At 42.0% G+C, this 21868-nt stretch overlaps 1 protein-coding gene across 1 annotated transcript in view; it reads left to right on the top strand.

The window, feature by feature from the left end:
- FRK (fyn related Src family tyrosine kinase) overlaps window positions 1–21868 on the top strand; it is an 80345-nt gene that overhangs the window by 18051 nt on the left and 40426 nt on the right. Inside the window, exon 2 of the mRNA XM_084622049.1 lies at window positions 18605–18726. Within this exon, the coding sequence (XP_084478175.1) occupies window positions 18605–18726 (122 nt within the window). The remainder of the gene's footprint in view (window positions 1–18604; window positions 18727–21868) is intronic.

Here is a 21868-nt window from a genome sequence, read left to right as displayed (position 1 = left end):
AGTTCTGAAGGAACTAAAATATGAAATTGCAGAACTGCTAACTGTGGTATAAAGAAAAGGAGTACTTGTGGCACCTTAGAGCATCCGATGAAGTGAGCTGTAGCTCACGAAAGCTTATGTTCAAATAAATTGGTTAGTCTCTATGGTAACTGTGGTATGTAACCTATCACTTAACTCAGCCTCCGTACCAGATGACTGGAGGAGAGCAAATGTGATTCCTATTTTTAAAAAAAAATCCACAGGCAGAGGCGCGGGAACAGGTGGGGCCAGTGGGCCATGGGTGTAAGAGTGAGCAATGGGGGAGGAGGGAGCAAAGTGGAACAAGCACGGGGGCAGGGTCTTGGGGGGAAGAGGTGACATGGGAGCAGGGCCTCAGGGGAAGGGGTGATGCAAGGGCAGGGCCTTGGGGAGAAGGGATGGCGTGGGGGCAGAGACAGCATTCAGAGAGTGGTGCTCCCCACCCCCCACCCCACACACTTCTTGAGAGCTTCCGTTGCTCCTGGCCAGATGTGACCTAGCACTTTACAGGCCAGTAAACCTAACTTCAGTACAGGGCAAATCGGTGAGGCATAATTTCCCTCTAATTCTGTTCTTTATGATAGTTTCAACCAATCTGTTAGAATTATTTGAGGGTGTTAGCAAACGTGGGCAAGGGTGATCCAGAAAGCCTTTGGCAAGATACCTCTCCAACAGGGCCGGCTCTAGGCACCAGCAAAACAAGCAGGTGCTTGAGGCGGCATATTTCTAGGGGCGGCATTCCGGCACCGGCCATGCCGCCCCTATGAATGTGCCCCTGCCACCCCAGCTCACCTCCGCCTGCTCCCCTGAGCGCACCGCCGCCGCTCCGCTTCTCCCCCCTCCCTCCCAGTCTTGCCATGTGTGAAACAGCTGTTTCGCGTGGCAAGCCTGGGCGGGAGGGAGGGAGAAGCGGAGCGGCGGCACGATCTGGGGAGGCGGTGGAGGTGAGCTGAGGCAGGGAGCGGTTCCTCTACCCCCCCCGTTACTTCCTGTGCTCCCCCCCCAGTCACCTCCGCTCCGTCTGCTCCCCTGAATGCGCTGCCTCTCCCTCGCCTGAGAGGGAGGCGGGAGAAGCAGAGCGGTGGCGTGTTCATGGGAGCAGGTGGAGTAGAAGTGAGCCAGGGCAGCGGGTTGCGGGGAGGAGCCGCAGGAAGCAATGTGGGGGGGGGGAATGCGGCACGCCCGGGGGAGGAGGCGGGGCCGGGGATGTTGGGAAGGGGCGGAGCTGGGGCGGAGCCGGGGGCGGGTGGGCATGAAAAAAAAAGCAGGGGCTTGGGGCGGCAAAAATCCGAAAGCAGGTCCTGCTCACCAAAGGCTCTTAAGTAGGGTTGCCACGTGTCTGGTTTTCGACCGGAATGCCTGGTCGAAAAGGAACCTGGTGTCTCTGGTTAGCACTACTGACCGGGCCGCTAAAAGTCCGCTCAGTGGTGCAGCGGGCCTAAGGATGGCTCTCTGCCTGCCCTGGCTCCGCACGGCTCCCGAAAGCGGCAGCATGTCCCCCCTCTAGCTCCTAAGTGCAGGGATGATCTTGGGAACTCTGTGCACTGCCCACGACCCGAGCACTGGCTCCACAGTTTCTATTGCCCAGGAATCTAGGCCAATGGGAGCTGCAGAGGTGGTGCTTGCGGATGCAGGCAGTGCTCAGAGCCCCCTGGCCGCCCCTGCGCCTAGGATCCGGAGGAGGGACATGCCACCACTTCTGGGAGCCATGAGGAGCCAGGGCCGGCAGGGCCTTAGCCCCACTGCACCATGGACTAGGAGCAGTCTGACGTAAGCACCGCCCAGCTGGAGCCCACACCCCGAACCCCCTTACGTACCCTAACTCCCTCCCAGAGCCTAAACCCCAATCCCCTGCCCCAGCCCTGAGCCACCTCCCGTACCCCACACCCCTCATTTGTGGCCCCAACCTGGAGCCCGCACCCAGAGTCCTTACCTCCTTCCGCACCCCAACCCCCTATTCCAGCCTGGTGAAAGTGAGTGAGGGTGGGGGAGACTGAGTGATGGAGGGAGGGGGGAATGGCGTGTGCAGGGGTGGGGCCTCAGAGAAGGGGCGGGGCAAAGGTATTCAGTTTTGTGCGAATAGAAAGTTGGCAACCCTACTCCTAAGCAAAGTAAGCATTCATGGGATAAGACGGAAGGTCCTGTCCTGGATCAGTAACTAGTTAAAAGATATGAAACAAAGTTATGAAACAAATGCTTAGTTTTTACAGTAGAGAGGTAAATAAAGGGGTCCCCCAAGGAACAAACAACCAACCAAACTCTTTTATAGTTGGGGAAGGATGGCCTGATAGGCCTAGCTGCCGGGTTTTTTCAGCTTCCATAGAAACAGGGTGTTGTATTACATTAGCTTCAGTGATTATACATTTTGGGTGATATCAATGATAAATCCTTATGCCAGATATTGAATAATAGCATCTACTGTGCCTCAGTATTTGTCTTGGATGCTATGTTTTTTGTTTCTGGAAGAGTATATGTGTAACACATACTGAAAAGTTTAACTACATTAAGACTGTAGAAACTGAAGAGTCATTCTTTTGTTTATTACTTCAAGCCACCTACTCATTCACAGATCAGAAGGAGGGAAAGACAAAAGGCAGGCTGGAACATTGCAAAATTATTTATTCCTGCTTGTGGGTACAGGCCAAGATTTTCAGAAAATGTGTGCATAAATCCTAAATCCATATTTTAGGCAGCTAAATAGGTGCCATGATTTTTCAAGTGATGAGCAGCCAGCAGATCCCAAGGGCTTAAAAATCTTTGCCCAAATAAATTAGGTACAGGCAATGAGCAGGAATTTCACTGGGATTGCAGCACTTGGTGTGTTAATGTCACATGTGGGATTACCTACCTGCTGTTTTGCAGGCCACACTTTCTTTCCTCAACCCACCATAATAAAATGTCTGTCATCCTGGCTATGGGCATGCCCTGTTACTCTAGAAATTAACCTGTTTTTGGAGTGGAGGGGAAAGATGATAGATTAATTTTTTGTCCCTAGTACAGGGGCATAGGATGGATCAGAATATGGCTGACAGTAATTTTACAGATGTAATTTTATACATTATATGTACTAATACATAGTTAGGATACAAGATTAATGGGTACTATAAAATCATTTTAGTACATCATATTACATCCTTTGAATTGTCTAGATATTGCAAAACTGTTGTGGACTTTAACCTGAAAACAGACTAGGAGAAGATGTATTATTAACTGTCATTTCTATTTTGTTGATAATCAATATTTCTTATTTGTGTATATATGAATGCGGTGGATGTACTGAAGAGATGAGTGCTTTGCTTGGTGTTTATAAAAAAAAAAGACAGTAAAGCAAGATATTCACTAATATGTGTAAAAGTTATTTTAAGATAGAGAACACACTTTTGAGTAATTACTGAATGATATTCTACAGCAGGGATCAGCAACCTTTGGCCCATGGCCAGTAAGGGAAATCCGCTGGCGGGCCAGGACGGTTTGTTTACCTGTAGTGTCCACAGGTTTGGCCTATCACAGCTCCTACTGGCTGCTGTTCACTGCTCCAGGCCAATGGGGGCTGCAGGAAGTGGCGGCCAGCACATCCTTCGGCCCACGCCGCTTCCCGCAGCCCCCACGTGCCTGGAACGTCAAACCGCGGCCAGTGGGAGCTGCGATCGGCTGAACCTGTGGACGCTGCAGGTAAACAAACCGTCCTGGCCCACCAGCGGATTTCCCTGATGGGCTGCGTGCGAAAGGTTGCCGATCAGTGTTCTATAGTCTCTTTTATTCAATGGCCTTTGTTGGATTAGGCGATAACACAAGGTAAATTGTTTAAAGTTAAAGTTTATTCTACTACCTGAAGATGTGGTAAAAGAAAAGTAATGTTAAATATTCAGCATTCAGATTCAGGTATAACTGCAAAGGAGTGAAATAAAAATTACCAGGAATTTAGAAGGAAAATTGCAATAAGCTTCTCATACCTCTCAGTTCTCCATACTATAAGTGAGAAGAGCACTTGAATTTTTATTAGATTATAAACATTTTTTCCAGAGGAAATGAACCCAATTTCAGGTAACAGTCAACTGAACCTGGTAGAATTATAAAGAACCTCTCTGTATTGGTAACACACAATATATCAGTCATGAGCAGTTAAATTGTGAACTTGAGTCATTGGCTGACTTTTCTTAATCGCCACATGTGGTTATTCTCAAGACCTAACAGCAGAGTCCTTTTGTTCAGAGAGATCTCATTTATTTCACTGGAAGGTACTGCACAATTTGGCTTAGTCATTACACCTATTTAATTATCTGCATTCCTCTGACAGAGGAATTTCCTACAGCAATCCCAGTTAATATGCCCTCACAAAAGCAGTTGCACTGTATTAGTGTTCCCCAAGACACTGCATCTCCTTATACTAGCACTGTAACTGGTACACTAGCCCAACTTTTCAAACCTGGTTGCTGAAAAACAGATTCCTAAACCCATATTCAAGGCCTTTAAATAGAAGTGGTATGATTTTCACAAATGCTTGGAGCTCACAAATCAGAGACAGCTGCAGGTGTCCAGCACCCTTAGAAGCCTCACTTTGGGCCTCTAGGTTTGAAAAATATTGGCCTGTCTGGTGATAAAATCTAGCTCTTCTATAATGTTTTTCCTCAGTGGATCTCCAAGTACTTTACAAAGGAAGTCAATATCATTACCCCCATTTTACAGATAGGAAAATTGAGGCACAGGGCAGGAAATCACTTGGTTAATGTGGGTGTGGGGAGGGTGTTCCCTTTACACTTCTTCCAAATAAGAGAGCGAAAGGATTTCTTGTTGTTTTACCTTTTCCCAAGTACCTACAGGAGTATGAATGTTAACAGCTGAGAATATGAAAAAGTTGTAAACACAGATAACAGGTACCTTATTTATCCAGAGAGGATTACCCATTGTTTTCCCACATTATTACCTGAATGACAATTTGAGTATCCATGAAAGATAATTACTACTTTTGTGAATATTCACCCAGGGAGACAATTATATTTTGATCATAGCTTTACATTGTAATTATCTGACAAATCAGACATTTTTTAATACCAAGATACCACAGACAATCTTCTCTGACTTAGTTTTATGATATATCCGTTAGGGAACCTGGAGTGTTAGTTGCTGGAGAGCCTGGAGGCCAGTCTTCAAAATCAGTTAGGGTGGCCAACTTTCTCATTTGTGAAAACTGGACACAGAGCACCAGAACCACCCTTGCTCCATCTCTTTCCCTTGAGACTCCCCCCCCCCAACCCTTGCTCCATCTCTTTCCCTTGAGACTCCCCCCCAACTCCTATCCTCCCTGCTCCCCCATCGCTAGCTGCTTTCTCCACCACTCTCCCCTGCTAGCTGAGCAGGGCTCTAGGGGTGGAGGGGTGACCAGGGCAGGACGTTGGAGAGAGAGCAACACTCCAAGGGTGGGGGGTGAATGTGGCAGGACAGGGGTGGGAGAGCTGTGCTCCTGGGATGGGGGTACCGCTGGTACCTCAAATGCTCCACTGCTCCTCCAGCAGCAGCAGCTGCTGCTTCCTCCCCCCCCCCCCAACGCAAGACAGAGGCTGGTTACTGCAGGTAACCAGACTTTTAGTGTGTCAGCACTGCTAACCGGACACTGCCAAGTTCCCCTTTCGACCAGACTTTCGGGTCAAAAACCAGACCCCTGGCAACCCTATAATCAGTTTGGAAATCACCTTGTAGAACCACTGATAACAGATAACTTACAAGGCTCAGTTTGGAGTTTGTCACTGAGTTGAGAAAATATGCTGTAACTCACTGGCCTGGTGGAAGAACTGGAACTGCCTTGAATTCTCACATTGCACAGCTCTTCCTCGATAAGAGAGATGAGAAAAGGGGTGTTCTGATTGCCAGGATGCATAATTCCTCCATATTGTATACTGGATGATTATTCCAGTGTGATCTGAGAGGGGATCTGAGTCTGTCCATGCTACTAGAAATAAGACTAGAAAGGGTGTGTGTATAGTGGGGAGTTCTGCATAATGACAGATGGCAAAATCTGACCCAACAAATTATTTAATATAGTTTCTGTGCATATAAAGGCACTGTCATACATGTAAATAATTCTTAGCTCCTACTGCTGTTTGGCAACATGTATTGCTTTTTTTTTTTTAAAGCAACTAGATATTGACTTCTGTTTTTTTAATTCCCCAAGCTTGTAAATGCTCTTTGTGGTTTTAAAGAAGTCTTTATCGGCAAGGGATTTACCTTCATGCTATTCTGATACCTCTACTATAGACAGAACTTTGATAGTAGCACAAGCAAATTTTCAGTTACCTTCTAAATGGACCACCATGTGTTCATTATAATCAGCTGAAGCTAGAAAGATTTCCACATTACCCTACTCCACTCAGGATGTTCCATTTCATGTGGCGTTTCAAAACAATAAACCACTGTCCACTTACAATATGAGTGACATATAGTCTTATAGACTTTCAGAAATGCTGAGCATTGTAGTCAAAGGAAGCTACAAGTACTCTGTACCTTCAAAAATGGAGGTGCATATTGCATTCAGCCATGTTTGACAGACATTAGAGTGAGAAAATGAATGACTTGCATGATAAACAGAAGATAATGCTCCTGGTACCATGTTAAAGTTATTGCATAATTGCCATTGTTGTGCTCACGTAGCATGGGTCTCCAATTTCACTCACCACACTTGTGACACTCAACCATAAATTTAACCTTAAGTGCCAAATTAAACCTTTTCAAACGGTTGTCCTTTTTTCTAGTACTGGCACACATAACATGCAGTGGTATGCATTTCACTGTCCTAGGAAAAGGCACTATGCTTCAGTGATTTTAGGCTAGAAATTTAGGCACCTCACACCCAGATTTAGGCACCTAAACCCAAGGTTTAGGCTCAAGTACAATTCAAATTCCCACTGAACTCGATACGTGCCTAAACTTGTTTGCTGCCTAAATTGCCACAGGCAAAAGTTTCCTTGGCACCTATGTTTCTGCCTCTGGGCAAGTGCACTGCTATCTCCCACCTAAGTCCCAGAGTGATCGACTGGTTGATGACCACTGGCCTAAGGCATCCATCTCTTTCCATTTACTATATAGGAGCCTAGAGCTAATTCAGGCTTTGTGAATCTCAGTATGTTCCTGTAATTTTCTGGGTGCCTAAGAATTAGGCACTGCGATGCTCAGCATCAGAACACCTAACTCCTTTTGCGCATCCAGACATTTATTCCCCACCACTCTTCCGAGGAAGAAGGGCCTACAACAATCAACTCTATAGGAACCTGAATACTACAGAATATTTGAAGGTGTAAATGTTCTCCAGTGCTTAGGATATTGTGTACATAAATGCACATCTATTAATTATTAAAATTTAATTTGAACTGCACTTTTCAAGACAAACTGAAATATCCAGCTATTTCAATATCAGTGATGCTAATCATTGAAGATCATATCATAGGAAACAATCTTACATTGGGAAGTACCAGCCACTCAGTTCCTTGCTGAAAGTTTCCTTTAAGATGCAAGATTCCAATTTCAGATGTTTCTTTTTTCTGTGCAGTAATAGATTTCTTCTATTATCTTAAATGATAAGGATACAAGTGACTTACCCAACCCTACTTTGTGCTACATTGTAAAAGAATGCAGTGTTATTTTGTACGCAGTTTTTCTTCCTCTTCTTCTTCAAAAAGCGAGGACTTTAAAGCAAATAAAATTACATGAAATGACAGATGAATTATATGAAATAATGAATGGAACTGTTAATTAGTCAGATGATTGCAAACATAGTTTAAAGAACAAGATTGATTTATGGAAGCGGATAACATTCCAATTCAAATTAATTGCAAGAGACACTTTGACTTGGCTGCTGCTTCTATGAATCATTTGTGAATTTCTATGAATTATGACGAGAAAGGGGTAAATTAAACTATACTGATTTACGCCAGCTAAGGGTCTGGCCTTACAACAGTATTCCTCGCCACAGCAGAGCAGGAACAACTCTGTTATGAGTCTTGTATGAACACCAATGTCATGGGCCAGATTCTGTCCAGATTTCTTCTCCATGCAATCCCAGTGAAGGAGATTAGGGCAGAATTTAGTCTTAAAAAGCTAATTGCAATGTATACTTTTAATGTCAGCTAATGAAAAGTATGGCACAGCAGTGTTTCACCATGCATAATCCCTTATAAGCAAGGTCATACCTTGTGTTGCATGACTAAGCTTGTCAGAAAGCTCATAAAAATATTTTTAACGGGAAAGCTTTCTGTTTTAGCTCTGAGGTGTCACACATATGAATGGAATAGCATCCATGCTGCCAATTAGTTTTTATATTCTTCAATGACAGTAGATTTATTCACTGATGTAGTAACAATATCTATGTGCACCTATTCAGGTCTGGATTCCATCGCCTTTACTCATTTACACTGAGCATTGCTTTACTCAAATCCAGAGTCTGATACACTATGTAGTTGCGGGGGGAGGGGGGAGGAGGAGGAGAGGGGGTGTGTCTAGAAGCTTAGGGACAAAACTATCAGATACACCCAGCTCTGCTTTAGCCTTCAAGCAGGTTTTTTGTTCTTCTCTTACACCAATGCAAACGATATAGAAAAATAACAACAGTGATAGACCTGGCCTGATACCACAGGGTCCTCTACATCCCAGTAGCTCCAGAGCCACAGCCCTTCCTCAGCCTCAGTGCCTAATTACCCAGATGTATCCTTCCAGCAGTTACTCTAAGAATTATTTAGCTCTCTGCCCCCCTTCCTCTTTTACAGAGCTGAGTCCTTACTTATATCTTCCAGCTCGGAGTCTGAGCCAATCATCAGCTTCTGCTTAGCTGGATCAGCTGGTTACCAACACCTATCTGCTGGGCTTCTTCTTAGCCAGGGCTTGCTGCTCCTTGGCTCTGCAGATCCTTAAAGGGACAGACTGCCTTGCTACAGCCCTATAGGAATGCATATTGAATAATTCCTTAAATTACAAGTGGTCTGGTGGAAATCAACAGGCTCACTTGTGGAATAAGATGCTACTCAATAAAAGGGGTATTAGAATCAGGCTCTAAGGCCCAGATCCTCAAAGGTATTTAGGCACCTAACTTCCCTTCAAATCAGTGGACCTCTGTCTCTGGGGTCTTTTTCCAGCAATGAGCAATACTTTTCCATGCCAAAATGAAATAATATCAAAGGTCTGTATAGAAATTAGTCAGTGGTGTATCTGGGTGGAGGGTTTATTTAACGTTCAGTTCCAGAGGAGTATCTGTCTGAAATCTCTGTGATGTGTTCATTTGGTTTACAAACCAGTGGTGTGTAAACATTTATATGACACACCTCTTCCAACCAAGCAGTGACTAGGCTGTGGTGCATATTTAGGCTGACACTGACTCCTGTAAGCAGAGAGCCCACACGAGGCCTATGACTGTTCACATCTCACTTAAACCCTACTTTGAGGGTCTAAGTGGGACTTAAGTGGTTCATAAACCTTGGGTGGGCACTCCATTCACATGTCAACCACACCCAGATTGAATGCCTTCTACGGTCATGTGTATACTAGGTTGATCTTCACTAGTGTTCCCCTCCTCATATTTGAAAGTGAATATTTATTTATATAGGGCATAGCTTGGTATCAGAGTATACAATATCTGTAATAAAAAACTTGGATTTCTAATGGAATATCTCTCCCTCAGAGCCTTATATTTGTGAGGCCTAGCCCCTCAAAGGGATGAAGCCACTTAACTCCCATTGAAATCCATGGGAGTTAGGCACCTTAATACCTTTTGGGGTTTGGGTCTTAATGCTTAGAATGTAAGGGATAAGTTGCATTGTATTCTGCTACTGGGCCCTTATTTACATCTCTGAAATACCATTGGCTTCAGTGAGGTTTCATGGTTGTAACTGAGGTTAGAATTTAGCCCACTGTGTGCAAATAATGTGCAAGCTTTCCTGCACTCTTCTGCTAATACATCTCACTCCTGTCCCGTAACATCCCTGTTACTTCAGTCCTTTTTCTTTCCTGAGCAGAGATGCCATTACTATCAGATATGGTGGCTTTGATTTTGTGATGTGTCCAGTTGTGGAATAGGATGAGACCATCTCCATCTATATTCATATGTGACCTAAGTCTGCATTTCAATTCAGATAATTAAAGCGGGAAAAGCTGCTGCATTATCCAACCCCTGCTGGTGCATGGGGCTAGATGCACAATGCTTGGTGGGAGTATAGGGATGTTCCCTCTGTGTGTATGTCCTGGAAGAATGCTGGAGGAAGAGGCAAGATTTGTAGAGCTTCCTCTGAGGTGGTTTGGTATTCTTCACTAATCATGGTTGTGACTACCTGGTCCGAACTAGCCCTAATACAAATCTGGGTCTTGGAGAAGTTGCTGATATAAGATTTCAAGGTAAAATTAATTTGCATCTCTTGTTTCTTTTCTATGCTTTCTCATGTATGATCCTTTTTGGTCTTTGTTTTATGATACTAGGTATAATGTTTCCAGTGCCTCCTATTGTATTATAAAGCAAAAAGGTAACAATAATGTTTTAGGTAAAATAGTTTGCATCCATTTCTTTATCATTGCTCCCCATATTTTTCTCTTGAATAACGCAATCTGGAAAACAGACCAGACTATTGGTTATACCTACTAGTCTTTGCATAGTGCTATATGCTACCATGGAGTGTTTTGCTTAGGTTTAGGGTTTTATGCCTTGGTGATGTGATTAATCCCTGACTCCTAATCTGTTTGTACAAGAATTTGGGAAACTGCCAGATTCAACTTTGTGCAAACACTGACACAAAATTTAAATCATATCCAGATAGCTAAAATGGTCACCGCCTATCTCCCTTGGGCTTATCAATTCTTATCCTCTAACCAGGCAGAAAAAGGGGTCTCTGGAACCACAATCTGTACATAATCTTCTGTGAAGACATCTTCTAGTTCCCCTTCTGATTCCTACCTACACTCCTTTCCAACAGGAGTTAGGAGGTCATAATAGGGACTTTCCGAGTGGTGCATAGGGCAGTGTGAGAGAAGTCATAGTGGGTAGGGGAAAGGTAAAAGGGTGTCCTGATTTGTATCTGGTAGCCAATGGATACTAACAATGGATATCCAAGATCCAAGTGTAAAAAATGGATTTGCCATATTCCTAACAATTATCCCCCAAATAACTGTGTAAAGCTAAACCTCAGTGTTAAGGGAGAAAAATAGTAAAGCCTCTTTCTACAGTTTCATGATTTCTATGTTTCCTCACCCTGACACTAAAATAACCTTCCTTTGGCAATGAGATCCAGTGGGTGTCAGTGACTAAGAGGCTCTAGGTTCCACACATCAAGCATAGCAATACCTCTCATTTATCATAATGATTAAGTTCTTCATCAGTATGAATCTGAGCAACAAGCATGACTCAGAACTTTCCATTCCAAGTGTAGTCATTGTGTTTAGCTAAGGTTAAATGATGTTGACCTGAATGGCTATCTTCAAAACTTGTATTTCTAGTTCCATTCAGGGCAAAATAGTTTCTGATGATGGGAATTAAGCAATCAGTAGAGATCTGTGTGGTTTGTTTGTGTATTTTAAACTAACCCTTTTCTTAAGTTTTGTCTACATTAGACATTTTCTTCAATGTTTTAAGCAGGTTTTAATTACAGTTTCTGAAATGGTTGTTCTTGTCTATACTTTTGGTTAAACTATACTCAGAACCAGTTTCTCTCTACCTTCTGCTGAGAACTGGTAGCTAGTTTTGCTGGAGTAAACAGAGTTCTGGATTGTGGAGCTAGTAGGGAGCTTAAGTCTACAAATATGTGAAGAGTGTAAACAACAAGAGTAGAGAAGAGTTATCTAGGGAAGTACAAGGGAGAATAGTTATGTGCTTCCTGCAAACGAAATCAGTGCTATGAAATTGTTCCCCCAGAGCGGCTGTGAAATCCCTTCTGAAAGCAGTATTTACTAGGCACAGGGCAAAGATTCCCTCTGCGGGCACAGTGGCAGCATTAACTTAGAGCCCTAAGACACTGGTGATGTGAGAGTATGCCTCTTCAGTTTTTACTTTCAACAGTCTTTTTCTTTCCCTTCCTCCTATTGGCTATTACAGGGGTGGGCAAATTTTTTGGCCCAAGGGCCACATCTGGGTATGGAAATTATATGGCAAGACATGAATGCTCACGAAATTGGGGGTTGGCGTGCAGGAGGGGATGAGGGTTCCAGCTGGGGGTGTGGGCTCTGGGGTGGGGCCAGAAGTGAGGAGTTCATGGTACGGGAGGGGTCTCCAGGCTGGGGCAGGGGGTTTTGGTGCAGGTGGGGGGGCGGGGTTGAGGGCTCCATCTAGGAGTGCAGGCTCTGGGGCACAGGAGGGGACTGAGGGGTTCAGAGGCTGGGAGGGGGCTCAGAGCTGGGGCAAGGGGTTGGGGTGATGGAGGGGGTCAGGGGTGTAGGCTCTGTGTGGCGCTTACCTCAAGCAGCTCCTGGAAGCAGTGGCATGTCCCTCCCACCGACTCCTACGCAGAGGCACGGCCATGTGGCTCAGTGTGTTGCCCCATCTGCAGGCGCTGCCCCTGCAGCTCCCATTGGCCATGGTTGCTGGCCAATGGGAGCTGCAGGAGCAGCGCTTGGGGTGGGGGGCAGCATACGGAGCCCCCTGGCTGCCCCATGCATAGGAGCCAGAGGGGTGACATGCTGCTGCCTCCGGGAGCCATGCAGAGCCATGGCACACATGGAGTGTGGCAAGCCCCAGACCCCTTCCCCGGCAGGAGCTTGAGGGCTGGATTAAGACATTTGAAGGGCCTGATTCGGCCCCCAGGCTGTAGCTCTGGGCTATTAGCTCTGACCACCCCAGGCTATTAGCTCTGACCTTCTCCCACCCCGCTCCCTCACAGGCCATTCATTCCCCTCCTATGTGGTTCTCTGCAATCTTCCCTCCCTCCTCAGCCCCTTCTTTCCTGTCTGCTCCCCCACTTCCTACCTCTCCCTCAGTGTCACTATCCATTCCTTTGTCATTATTATTAACTCATTCCTCTTGCCCTTCCTCCTTGCCCCTCTTCTGTATCTCCATACTACATTTAAAATAGAGATGTTTGTATATACACATAAAAACCAACTCCGTACATGCTTCTGCGCAGGGCATCCCTGTGGAGACGGGCTCCATGCCCACAGGAGTGCAGCCCCATAAATTCAGCTCTCCTCTCACCTTACACCATGGAAGTACCCAGGTTCTGCTGCCACAGGGACATCTGCAGCCCAGAGATGGCCCTTACAGGCTCTTGGTCTTTCCAATATGTTGGCGTGTACATCGTTGTTAAGGCTTATTGTCAGAAGGTAGCTGGCCCTCTGAAGGGTCAGGGGCTCAGCCTACTTCTGACAGGCTCCACAAGGGGGAATGAGGCTATTCAGGTTCCCCACGAACTAATTAATCACTGAATAACTGGAAACCAGTTAATTAGGTAGGGAAGAACCTAGGCATGATGAAAGGGACCCTGTTTCCAGTGCAGAAGAGAATTAGGAGAAGAGTGGATCCTTGGGAGAGGAACAGTTCCAGGCTGCAGGAAATTAAAGTTCTCATAAAAATACTTTTTTGGGGGGGGGAGATTTGGGGGGTCACCTGCAAAGGAAAGGCAGGGAGAATGCTCCCAGGTGGGAGAGTTTCCAGAAGGCAGGGACTATGAATGCTAAGTCTCAAAGAAACCTGACTCCTATGAAATATTTCACTAGGCAACACCAGAAGTCCTAGACTAGAGGAATTCTATGCTGTCCTGAGGAAGGGTCCTTCTGGTTTGGTCTCTATGGGGGGATGTTAACCCAACAGGAGGGATTCTTTCCCCAGCCAGTGCCAAGAGCTGCTGGCACTAGAAGAGTTCTGGGTCATGAATACCTTGCTGGTAAGGGACCTTGGGCATAAATGGGATTAATGGACTCAACCCAGTGCTTAATTTGTGCTGGGGCTTGCCAGGGCTGAGCCTTGGCACCTCCAGGCTTGGCAGTAATGAAGGCATGGGACCACACATTGAGCAATGAGGATAAAACAATATTTGAATAGCTGCTTGTTCATTCAGTTAGCACCATCCATTATTTGCACTAAGGATGGGGAACATGTGACCTAGTTATTAAAGAGGACATCATAACAAATGTGCACAAATGTGGGCCTAATTCTGGCATTTCCTACCTTTTGAGTTCTTAATTTTTCAACCTTAACATTCTTTTAACATAGGTTTTTTGAATATCATGGTATACAAGTTATATATTTTTAATAGTATTAAAGCTTTTTTCATTCAAACCATACATTGCAAGAGCTTTTATAATTATATAACATTATATAATTATATATCTTGACACCTAATACTAAATATTTATATATTTAAATTTTAAAATATATATAGTAGCATTAGGTAGGAAATAGTTTTACTGTCCTGAGATATTTGTTTTTTCCTATTTCAAACTGGGACAAAAAGTTGAAATCTCAATTGAAATGTTTCATTTTTGATCATTTAAAATATTGTGATTTAATTTCAACCTTTTAATGTATATAAAACCTTTTTTTTTTTTTTGTTATCCATTAACTAAAATTTTGGAATATAAGGTTGTTTAGAATCCAGAATGACTCTTTCTGGGTAACTATTTCTGTTTTGAAGAATCTGCATTTTCCAACATCAACAACAGCTGGAAAATTCCCAACTCTCTTTCATATGGAATCATCCCAAAAATTCTACTTTGGACTTACATGTTGCATTTCCTCTCCTGTTTTAACAAATCACCACCTTTTGTTCTCCTTAATCAGAGCCTGTTGAGTCAGCAAAATAGTATTCTCAAAAAGAAAAGGAGTACTTGTGGCACCTTAGAGACTAACCAATTTATTTGAGCATGAGCTTTCGTGAGCTACAGCTGTAGCTTATGCTCAAATAAATTGGTTAGTCTCTAAGGTGCCACAAGTACTCCTTTTCTTTTTGCAAATACAGACTAACATGGCTGCTACTCTGAAACCTGTCAAAATAGTATTGTATCTCCATGCAGAGTCCTAGCCTCTGATACCTGTTAGCCTCAAGTGAGCCCTGCCCATATGAAAGTACAGATTGAAATTGCATATGAATCACTACTTAAACACTCCAGTGAATCTGATGTGTGACATTTGATTTGCCAATAAAACAATTTAAAGTAACTAGAAAGTAATGGTCACCTGAAGTTAAGACCATAACAGACAGTGATTGACTTGCTTGTTCTTCTCTTACAGGGGTCTGTTTACATATAATCTTCCTTTTCCCTTATAATCTCTGCTCATGCTAAGCAATTACTTTGACACATTAATTCCCTCTCTAGGGTGCACTGTCAATTTAAGATGAACAAAAGTAGACTAGGCAAAAATACTAAAACGCTTTTTTCATATAATTTCATTACTAACATTTTAAACAGGCCTGTAGAGATTTATGCTAGGAATTTAAACATCAGTTTAAAATGAAAATACCACTTTGAATTTGGGTGTGTTTTTCTAAGAACTTAAAGTGGATCACAACTAAACATGTGATTAGGTCAGGCTTGACAAAGCCCTGGCTGGGATGACTTAATTGGGTATGGGTCCTGCTTTTGAGCAGGGGGTTGGACTAGATGACCTCCTGAGGTCCCTTCCAACCCTGATATTCTATGATTCTATGTATCTCAGGGGCAAGGATAATAAATGATTATCTTGTTATTCCCTGACATGCCTGGCACTGCACAATAATGACTGTATACCCAATAACTCTGTATTTGGACCCCCTTTCTATCAGTATTATTCAGTTAGGCTTTAAAAAATCACATTCCTTATGGGGATTCCCATTTGCACACAACCCTTTCTGAACTGTATTAAGAGAATCGTATACAGTTGTGGTAGTGAAGGACTACAAGGGATGTACCTGCTGCTTTCCCTTCCAAAATAGTAGTTTCAATTATATTTCCCCTTCTAGTGACATTTTCTTGGTCTCCCTTGCCTTCAGCCTACTTTGAATCTTTAAGAGGGAATCCTTCCAACTGTCATTAAGCTACATTGAATGGGCACCTACAATTTCCAGATTCACTCTAATATCTAGATGTCACATTACTTTGTATGAAGTGGCTCAGCAGCCATGAAAAAGACCTTGTAATCAAAAGTTTTAAATCAGTATTCATGAAATGAGGACCCTGACCACTTGTTGTCATTAAATATATTATGGTAATAGCACATATAGCAAAGTTTTATATCCGTGAAAAGAAGTAGGTCGATAAAGTCAAGAAACAAACAAACAAAAACTCCCACAAAACAAAATCAACACGACCCGTGGCCCGCATTCAGGAAATCAAGACTATTCAAAAAGTGCAGTTACATTTTAAGCACATTTTAAAACCTACTGAAGTTAATGGGACTTGAACACATACTTTAGGTTGAGCATGTGCTTAAACTCTTTCCCATATCAGGGTTTATGTTAATTTAATGGTATGCCTGAGGATTTTACATACCGAAGTGTAATGAAATTTGAAAATGTGGGTCCCAGTTTAGCCATAAATTGGGCCACACTTGCATATGCTGTACTGTGTATTACAGAATATGTTTTTTACTTTAATATCTATAAGAATATATAATTAGGGATTATCCGTTTGAATTTCCTAACTATTCTGTATGTAAAATATCAACCACAGAGCTACATTGCATTTTGTTTGCATTTGATTTCTTCAATTTATTCTAGTTCTATTTTGTTTTATAAACAATAGAGGGTTGTGTGTTTATCTTGGGTCATTTGATTTGTAGTAGTAGTTATTTGTGCTGCCAGCCAAAATGCAACACCTTTTTAAGACAGGAAAAAGTAATATGAAATTAAACTCCTGTTTTTATGCCTTTTCAGCCTAAAAATGCTAATCACTCTGTTTACCTTTACTGGAGTGAAATCCCACTGTCCACAGATTTGAAAGGGAAATATGGGTTTACTTATTTAAAAAAAATGTAGTTTACATGGTTTGGATGTGTGATGCTCTATTTGGAACCAGTATTTAGAATTTTGAGTGGTTCTAATTTCTTTTGCAGGGATGCACCATGTTTAACATGGGATTTCAAAAGTACTGAACAGAACTGGTGCTTTGTCTCCTCCATATTGGTTTGATCAGTGTTTCTGTCAATCAGGGGATTTACAAATTTATGGGTTAATTTGTTTTTCCAGGGTCCATCAAATCAAACAATTACTGTATCAGACTGAAGTATTTTACTAATGCATTCTAGATATTGGCTTTACATTCAGATTCCATATCAAGACCTTCAGGTGGTTAGAATGACCAGAGAGTTGTACATAACACTGATTAATGTATATATAACAATATACAGTTAACCAAAGCAAATACACAGTTTAGCATGAGATCAAGACTGGCCCATCTGCATTTGTTCTTTTTTTAGTTCCTCTTTCTTCATGCTAGAAACATTACTCACACTGTAATGTTTGGTCAATCAAGCAGGATGCTATTATTTTGAAAGCTTCACTATATGTTTTTATTTATTTCCTTAATTCCTTTGGATTACTCTAAGTATTCCGGGTACTAACATAATTTGTTGATGACTCTTTCTGATCTTTTCACTGGTAATTGGCAGATAAGGTATTTTGTTGAATTGGCTAATTATGTATAATATAATAAGTTGATTCCTTCTGGAGAGTCATATAGCATGGTTATCAATAATCTATTTAAGAGGAATTCTTGTGTATATTGACACAAAAGGGTACACAATCCACTTTTCGATAACTCTCTATCACCTTTTAAATCAACGGCAGGGGAGATCGGTAATCTTAGAGGGAGGCTTTTTTCTTTGCCAGGCGCTCAATAATCCCAGTTGAAATCGATGAGCAGTCGTCTCATTTTTTCATCAGGTACATTCTTGTCAAATAACTCAATACAATTAGCTAAACTTCATTTTCAGCATTCCATCTGAGTTGTTATTTGAATAGGTTTTGAAAATCAGAGGTGTTATGCATGGGTGGAGTGCTATACAACTGTTTTTAAATTAGCTGCTTTTCATAGCCCATAGTCAGCCACTCAAGCATTTTCTGTGACATGAGGTGGGCATTGTTTTTGCTCATCTATCTCACTGCAGCAGGCCTGAAATGACTGCCAGTTAGTCACTTCATAAATCAGCAAGGAACTGGAATTGTGAAGAATCTGTTCAGCATAATTTAGTTAATTAAAAATTAATTTATTTTATTCAGTACAGATAGCATTCATAAATTACAAATCAAGGTTAATCATAAAAACATATATCCCTCTGTAATTCAAAGGGGACTTGGCATCAATTATTTTCAAAGGGCTATTTAAAGATAGTCCTGGTGAGTCTATTTTTTAGTAAGGACTCTCTATCAAGCATAACATTCTAGCACCATTGAAATCAACAGGAGTTTTGGCATTGACTGCCATGTGGTCAGGATTTTACTTCAGGTGTTTACGTAGTATCTTCTAATAATGTGTATTGTCCTGGTTGTTTGTTTCTTTCAATAATCTAATACAAGTTGTATCAAAATTCCCCTTTACTTGTTTGCAAAAATAAAGTATGCTATGTTGTATGCTTAGTAGACACAGTGTAACAGTCTTTTCTGCTAATTATTACTGACTGGTAAACTTAATGCTAGAATTTTCTGTCTTTGTTTAGATGGTTTTTTGGACCAGTCACACGAGCAGATGCAGAGAAACAACTGTTGTGCCCTGAAAATCAGGCAGGAGCCTTCCTAATCCGAGAAAGCGAAAGTCAAAAAGGCGAATTCTCTCTTTCAGGTATCACAGTTTTTTACCTTGAGAAATACTGTAAGAGTTTTTCATTTGGCCTGTTTTTCTTTTCTAATTTTCTAAAGTGATAAACTGCATGCATGAGAATGAAATTAAAATCCATAATAATCTCTTGTTCCCAAGAGATACCTAAAAGTTGGCAAGAGCCGTAGATACTAACTTTTACTTTATAGTTCTTTATTAATATGCTCAAAATTCAAATTAACTTTCTGTGCTTATTGCTTTTCATTGTTCCAGCTGCCTTGAAATGGGAAATGCTGTCATAATTAAAGAGCCACAAACACATCAGAGTTGTACATCAATGCACCTACTGGTTCAGAGTGGAAATTAAACACATTTTGGCACTTGGCAGATCTATACAGTGTATGAAAACAGTAGAATCTCTAGAATATATCCTTAGTTTTAAACTGATCTTTTTGTGGGATCGGTTGGCAAAACTAGACTTCAGAAACACATGATCAATCTTCAGTGAAAAGTTAGTTGTATCTATGGTGGTACGTTTAATTTTTTTATTTATTCAGGTTTCAGAGTAACAGCCGTGTTAGTCTGTATTCGCAAAAAGAAAAGGAGTACTTGTGGTACCTTAGAGACTAACCAATTTATTTGAGCATGAGCTTTCGTGAGCTACAGCTCACTTCATCGGATGCATACCGTGGAAACTGCAGAAGACATTATATACACACAGAGACCATGAAACAATACCTCCTCCGACCCCACTGTCCTGCTGGTAATACTTTTACCAGCTATTACCAGGTTTTATAAACTATTACCAGCAGGACAGTGGGGTCGGAGGAGGTATTGTTTCATGGTCTCTGTGTGTATATAATGTCTTCTGCAGTTTCCACGGTATGCATCCGATGAAGTGAGCTGTAGCTCACGAAAGCTCATGCTCAAATAAATTGGTTAGTCTCTAAGGTGCCACAAGTACTCCTTTTCTTTCTATTTATTCAAGATCCCTCATTCTGGCTTCAAGATATGTGATGGGCTTACTGGTAAAATTTGTACCTGAAAATAGACTGATTACCTACTAAATAGGGAAAAGCACAATTTTACTTACAGCAGCCAACCTTACTTCTTTTTAAAGCTAGTCCTAATAGGTAATATGAAATATTATCCCATGGTGGATTTTCTTAGACACCGTTCACCAGATCTGTGATACAAATATAAGCCATGAGAATTACAAGAGAAGACTGTCAGTGGGGGTATAATATTGTATACCTGGAGATGAACTGGAAGCAGCTTTCAAAGTTTTTGCTCACAGAGTAGTCTAGTCACTCTTCAGTATTTGGATTAAATTAGGATGATTCCACCCACTTGATTACATTGGCCCAGTACAGCATTTTGCTGTTACTGGAATGGAGTGCAGTAGAGCTTGCAGTATTTTGAGGCATGTGTCAGCATGCTAGGAAAGTGAACAGCTTGTCATCCACATACATTCTGGCTGTGGTAAATCACCTGGAGACAGTTTAGCCTTTAAAGCAAAATCAGAAAGTATCTTGCATCCCTGTCAAGGCTGACAAAGGCAGCAAAATAATGCAACTCCAGCTAAGTATTTCCTAATGATATTGTCCATTTCACGGAGGTTGCTCAGACACCGAGATCAGTGTAAAACAAGAAGAAACTGCACCCTTATGGATCCCAGACTTATGCTTTGGGATGTTTATAAAGATGTATAATTACACACATATATAATTATATCCATATAATATGTAACCAGTGAATTATAAGAGAGGAACCTGAACCAAAACCTAGGATCTGAAAACCCCCACATTTTGAAAAAAGTATGGGTCTGGTTCAGAAGTCTGGGATTCTGACCCATTTCTATTAATTGTGCGATAGTTCAGTATTGTACAACAATACTTCTTTACTGAAGACCTCTACAAAGTGGGATTTGACTATTGCAGGGAAGGAGAGGTGTCAGTTTAGACATAATTTTGAGTCACCTAGAACAAATGTATTTATATTGAGCGGAAACCATGTGAAAGTCCTAGTATTTTCAGCTGTTTAACTTTGGTTTGGAGTTTAATTTGTACCTGAAACTCAAAGCAAAACCCCAGAGGATTTGACTCTGCAAAGATCAAAACAAATAAATATATTTGCCCAAGCCCCTGTAACCTGAAATCTATGAGGTTCACACCAATATATAATGGAGCCAAAGATATAAGAAGGAGAGATTAATAGGCAAATCTATTTAGGTGGCAGAGGGTGAAGAGGAAAAAAACCTTCATTAAAATGAACACATTTCATTTCTAATGTGTCATTGTGGAAAAAACTCACATTTCAAAAATGATTTAGAAGGCAAACAAGACTTTGAATTCAATTTCAATTTTTAATTTTAATGAGAGGTTTTTGTGGGCCACAAAATGTTAAACTGAGACCACATCAAACTTTAGATGGCCATAGAGATCTGTTGCTTTCATCCTAACTGCTTGATGTTTGTCATATCTTTTTTTTATTTAAAAAATGCGTATGTTGCAGAAGGAATTTTATGTTGATGATTCTAGCATCTGGTGTAAAAGGCATTAATTTTTAAACATGCCTGTGCCATCGTAGGCATTGCCTCTTTTTAATTAAAAGCCATAATTTAGATGTGCTCAGCTTAATTGAGTGTCACTGCCAATAAAAGCAAGAGGCTTGTCTCTTTTTCTTGAATAATGACATCTGCAAGATTTCCTGCATTAAATGACAATACATTAAAGCACCTGCTATACTTCTATACATACATTTAAAACTCAGATACTCCTGTTGCTACAACCTTCTTTTTAACTATAGACCACAGAAAGCAAATATACCTATCCTCACTAAATTGCATGGAGGTGCTGAATCTGAGTTTGTTGCTTGCCTTCAGACTTGGGCCATGTGGGCTGCCTACCCCCTCTTCCTAGGGATGAACTTGGGACTCCCCCTGGTCCCACTGCTGGGAGTGGAAGCAGTCAGGATACATCTGGCAATTATGTGTCTTTTTTGTGCTCCCAGAACAAGGCTGTCTGGTTTCCCGGGGGGCTGGGGGAGAGGAGGAGGATGACATTTGGGCAGAGCAAAGAGTGGGAATGACAGCCAGCTGCAGTCAGTGCAGGCTGGTGGGGAAAAGAATGGTTAGACAAAGGGATAGGTAAGAAGTTGCGCGGTA

The sequence above is a fragment of the Lepidochelys olivacea genome, assembly GCF_965140295.1.
Source record: "Lepidochelys olivacea isolate rLepOli2 genome assembly, chromosome: 3".
NCBI classification, from domain to species: domain Eukaryota; kingdom Metazoa; phylum Chordata; order Testudines; family Cheloniidae; genus Lepidochelys; species Lepidochelys olivacea.
This window is presented reverse-complemented; position numbering and strand designations above follow the sequence as displayed.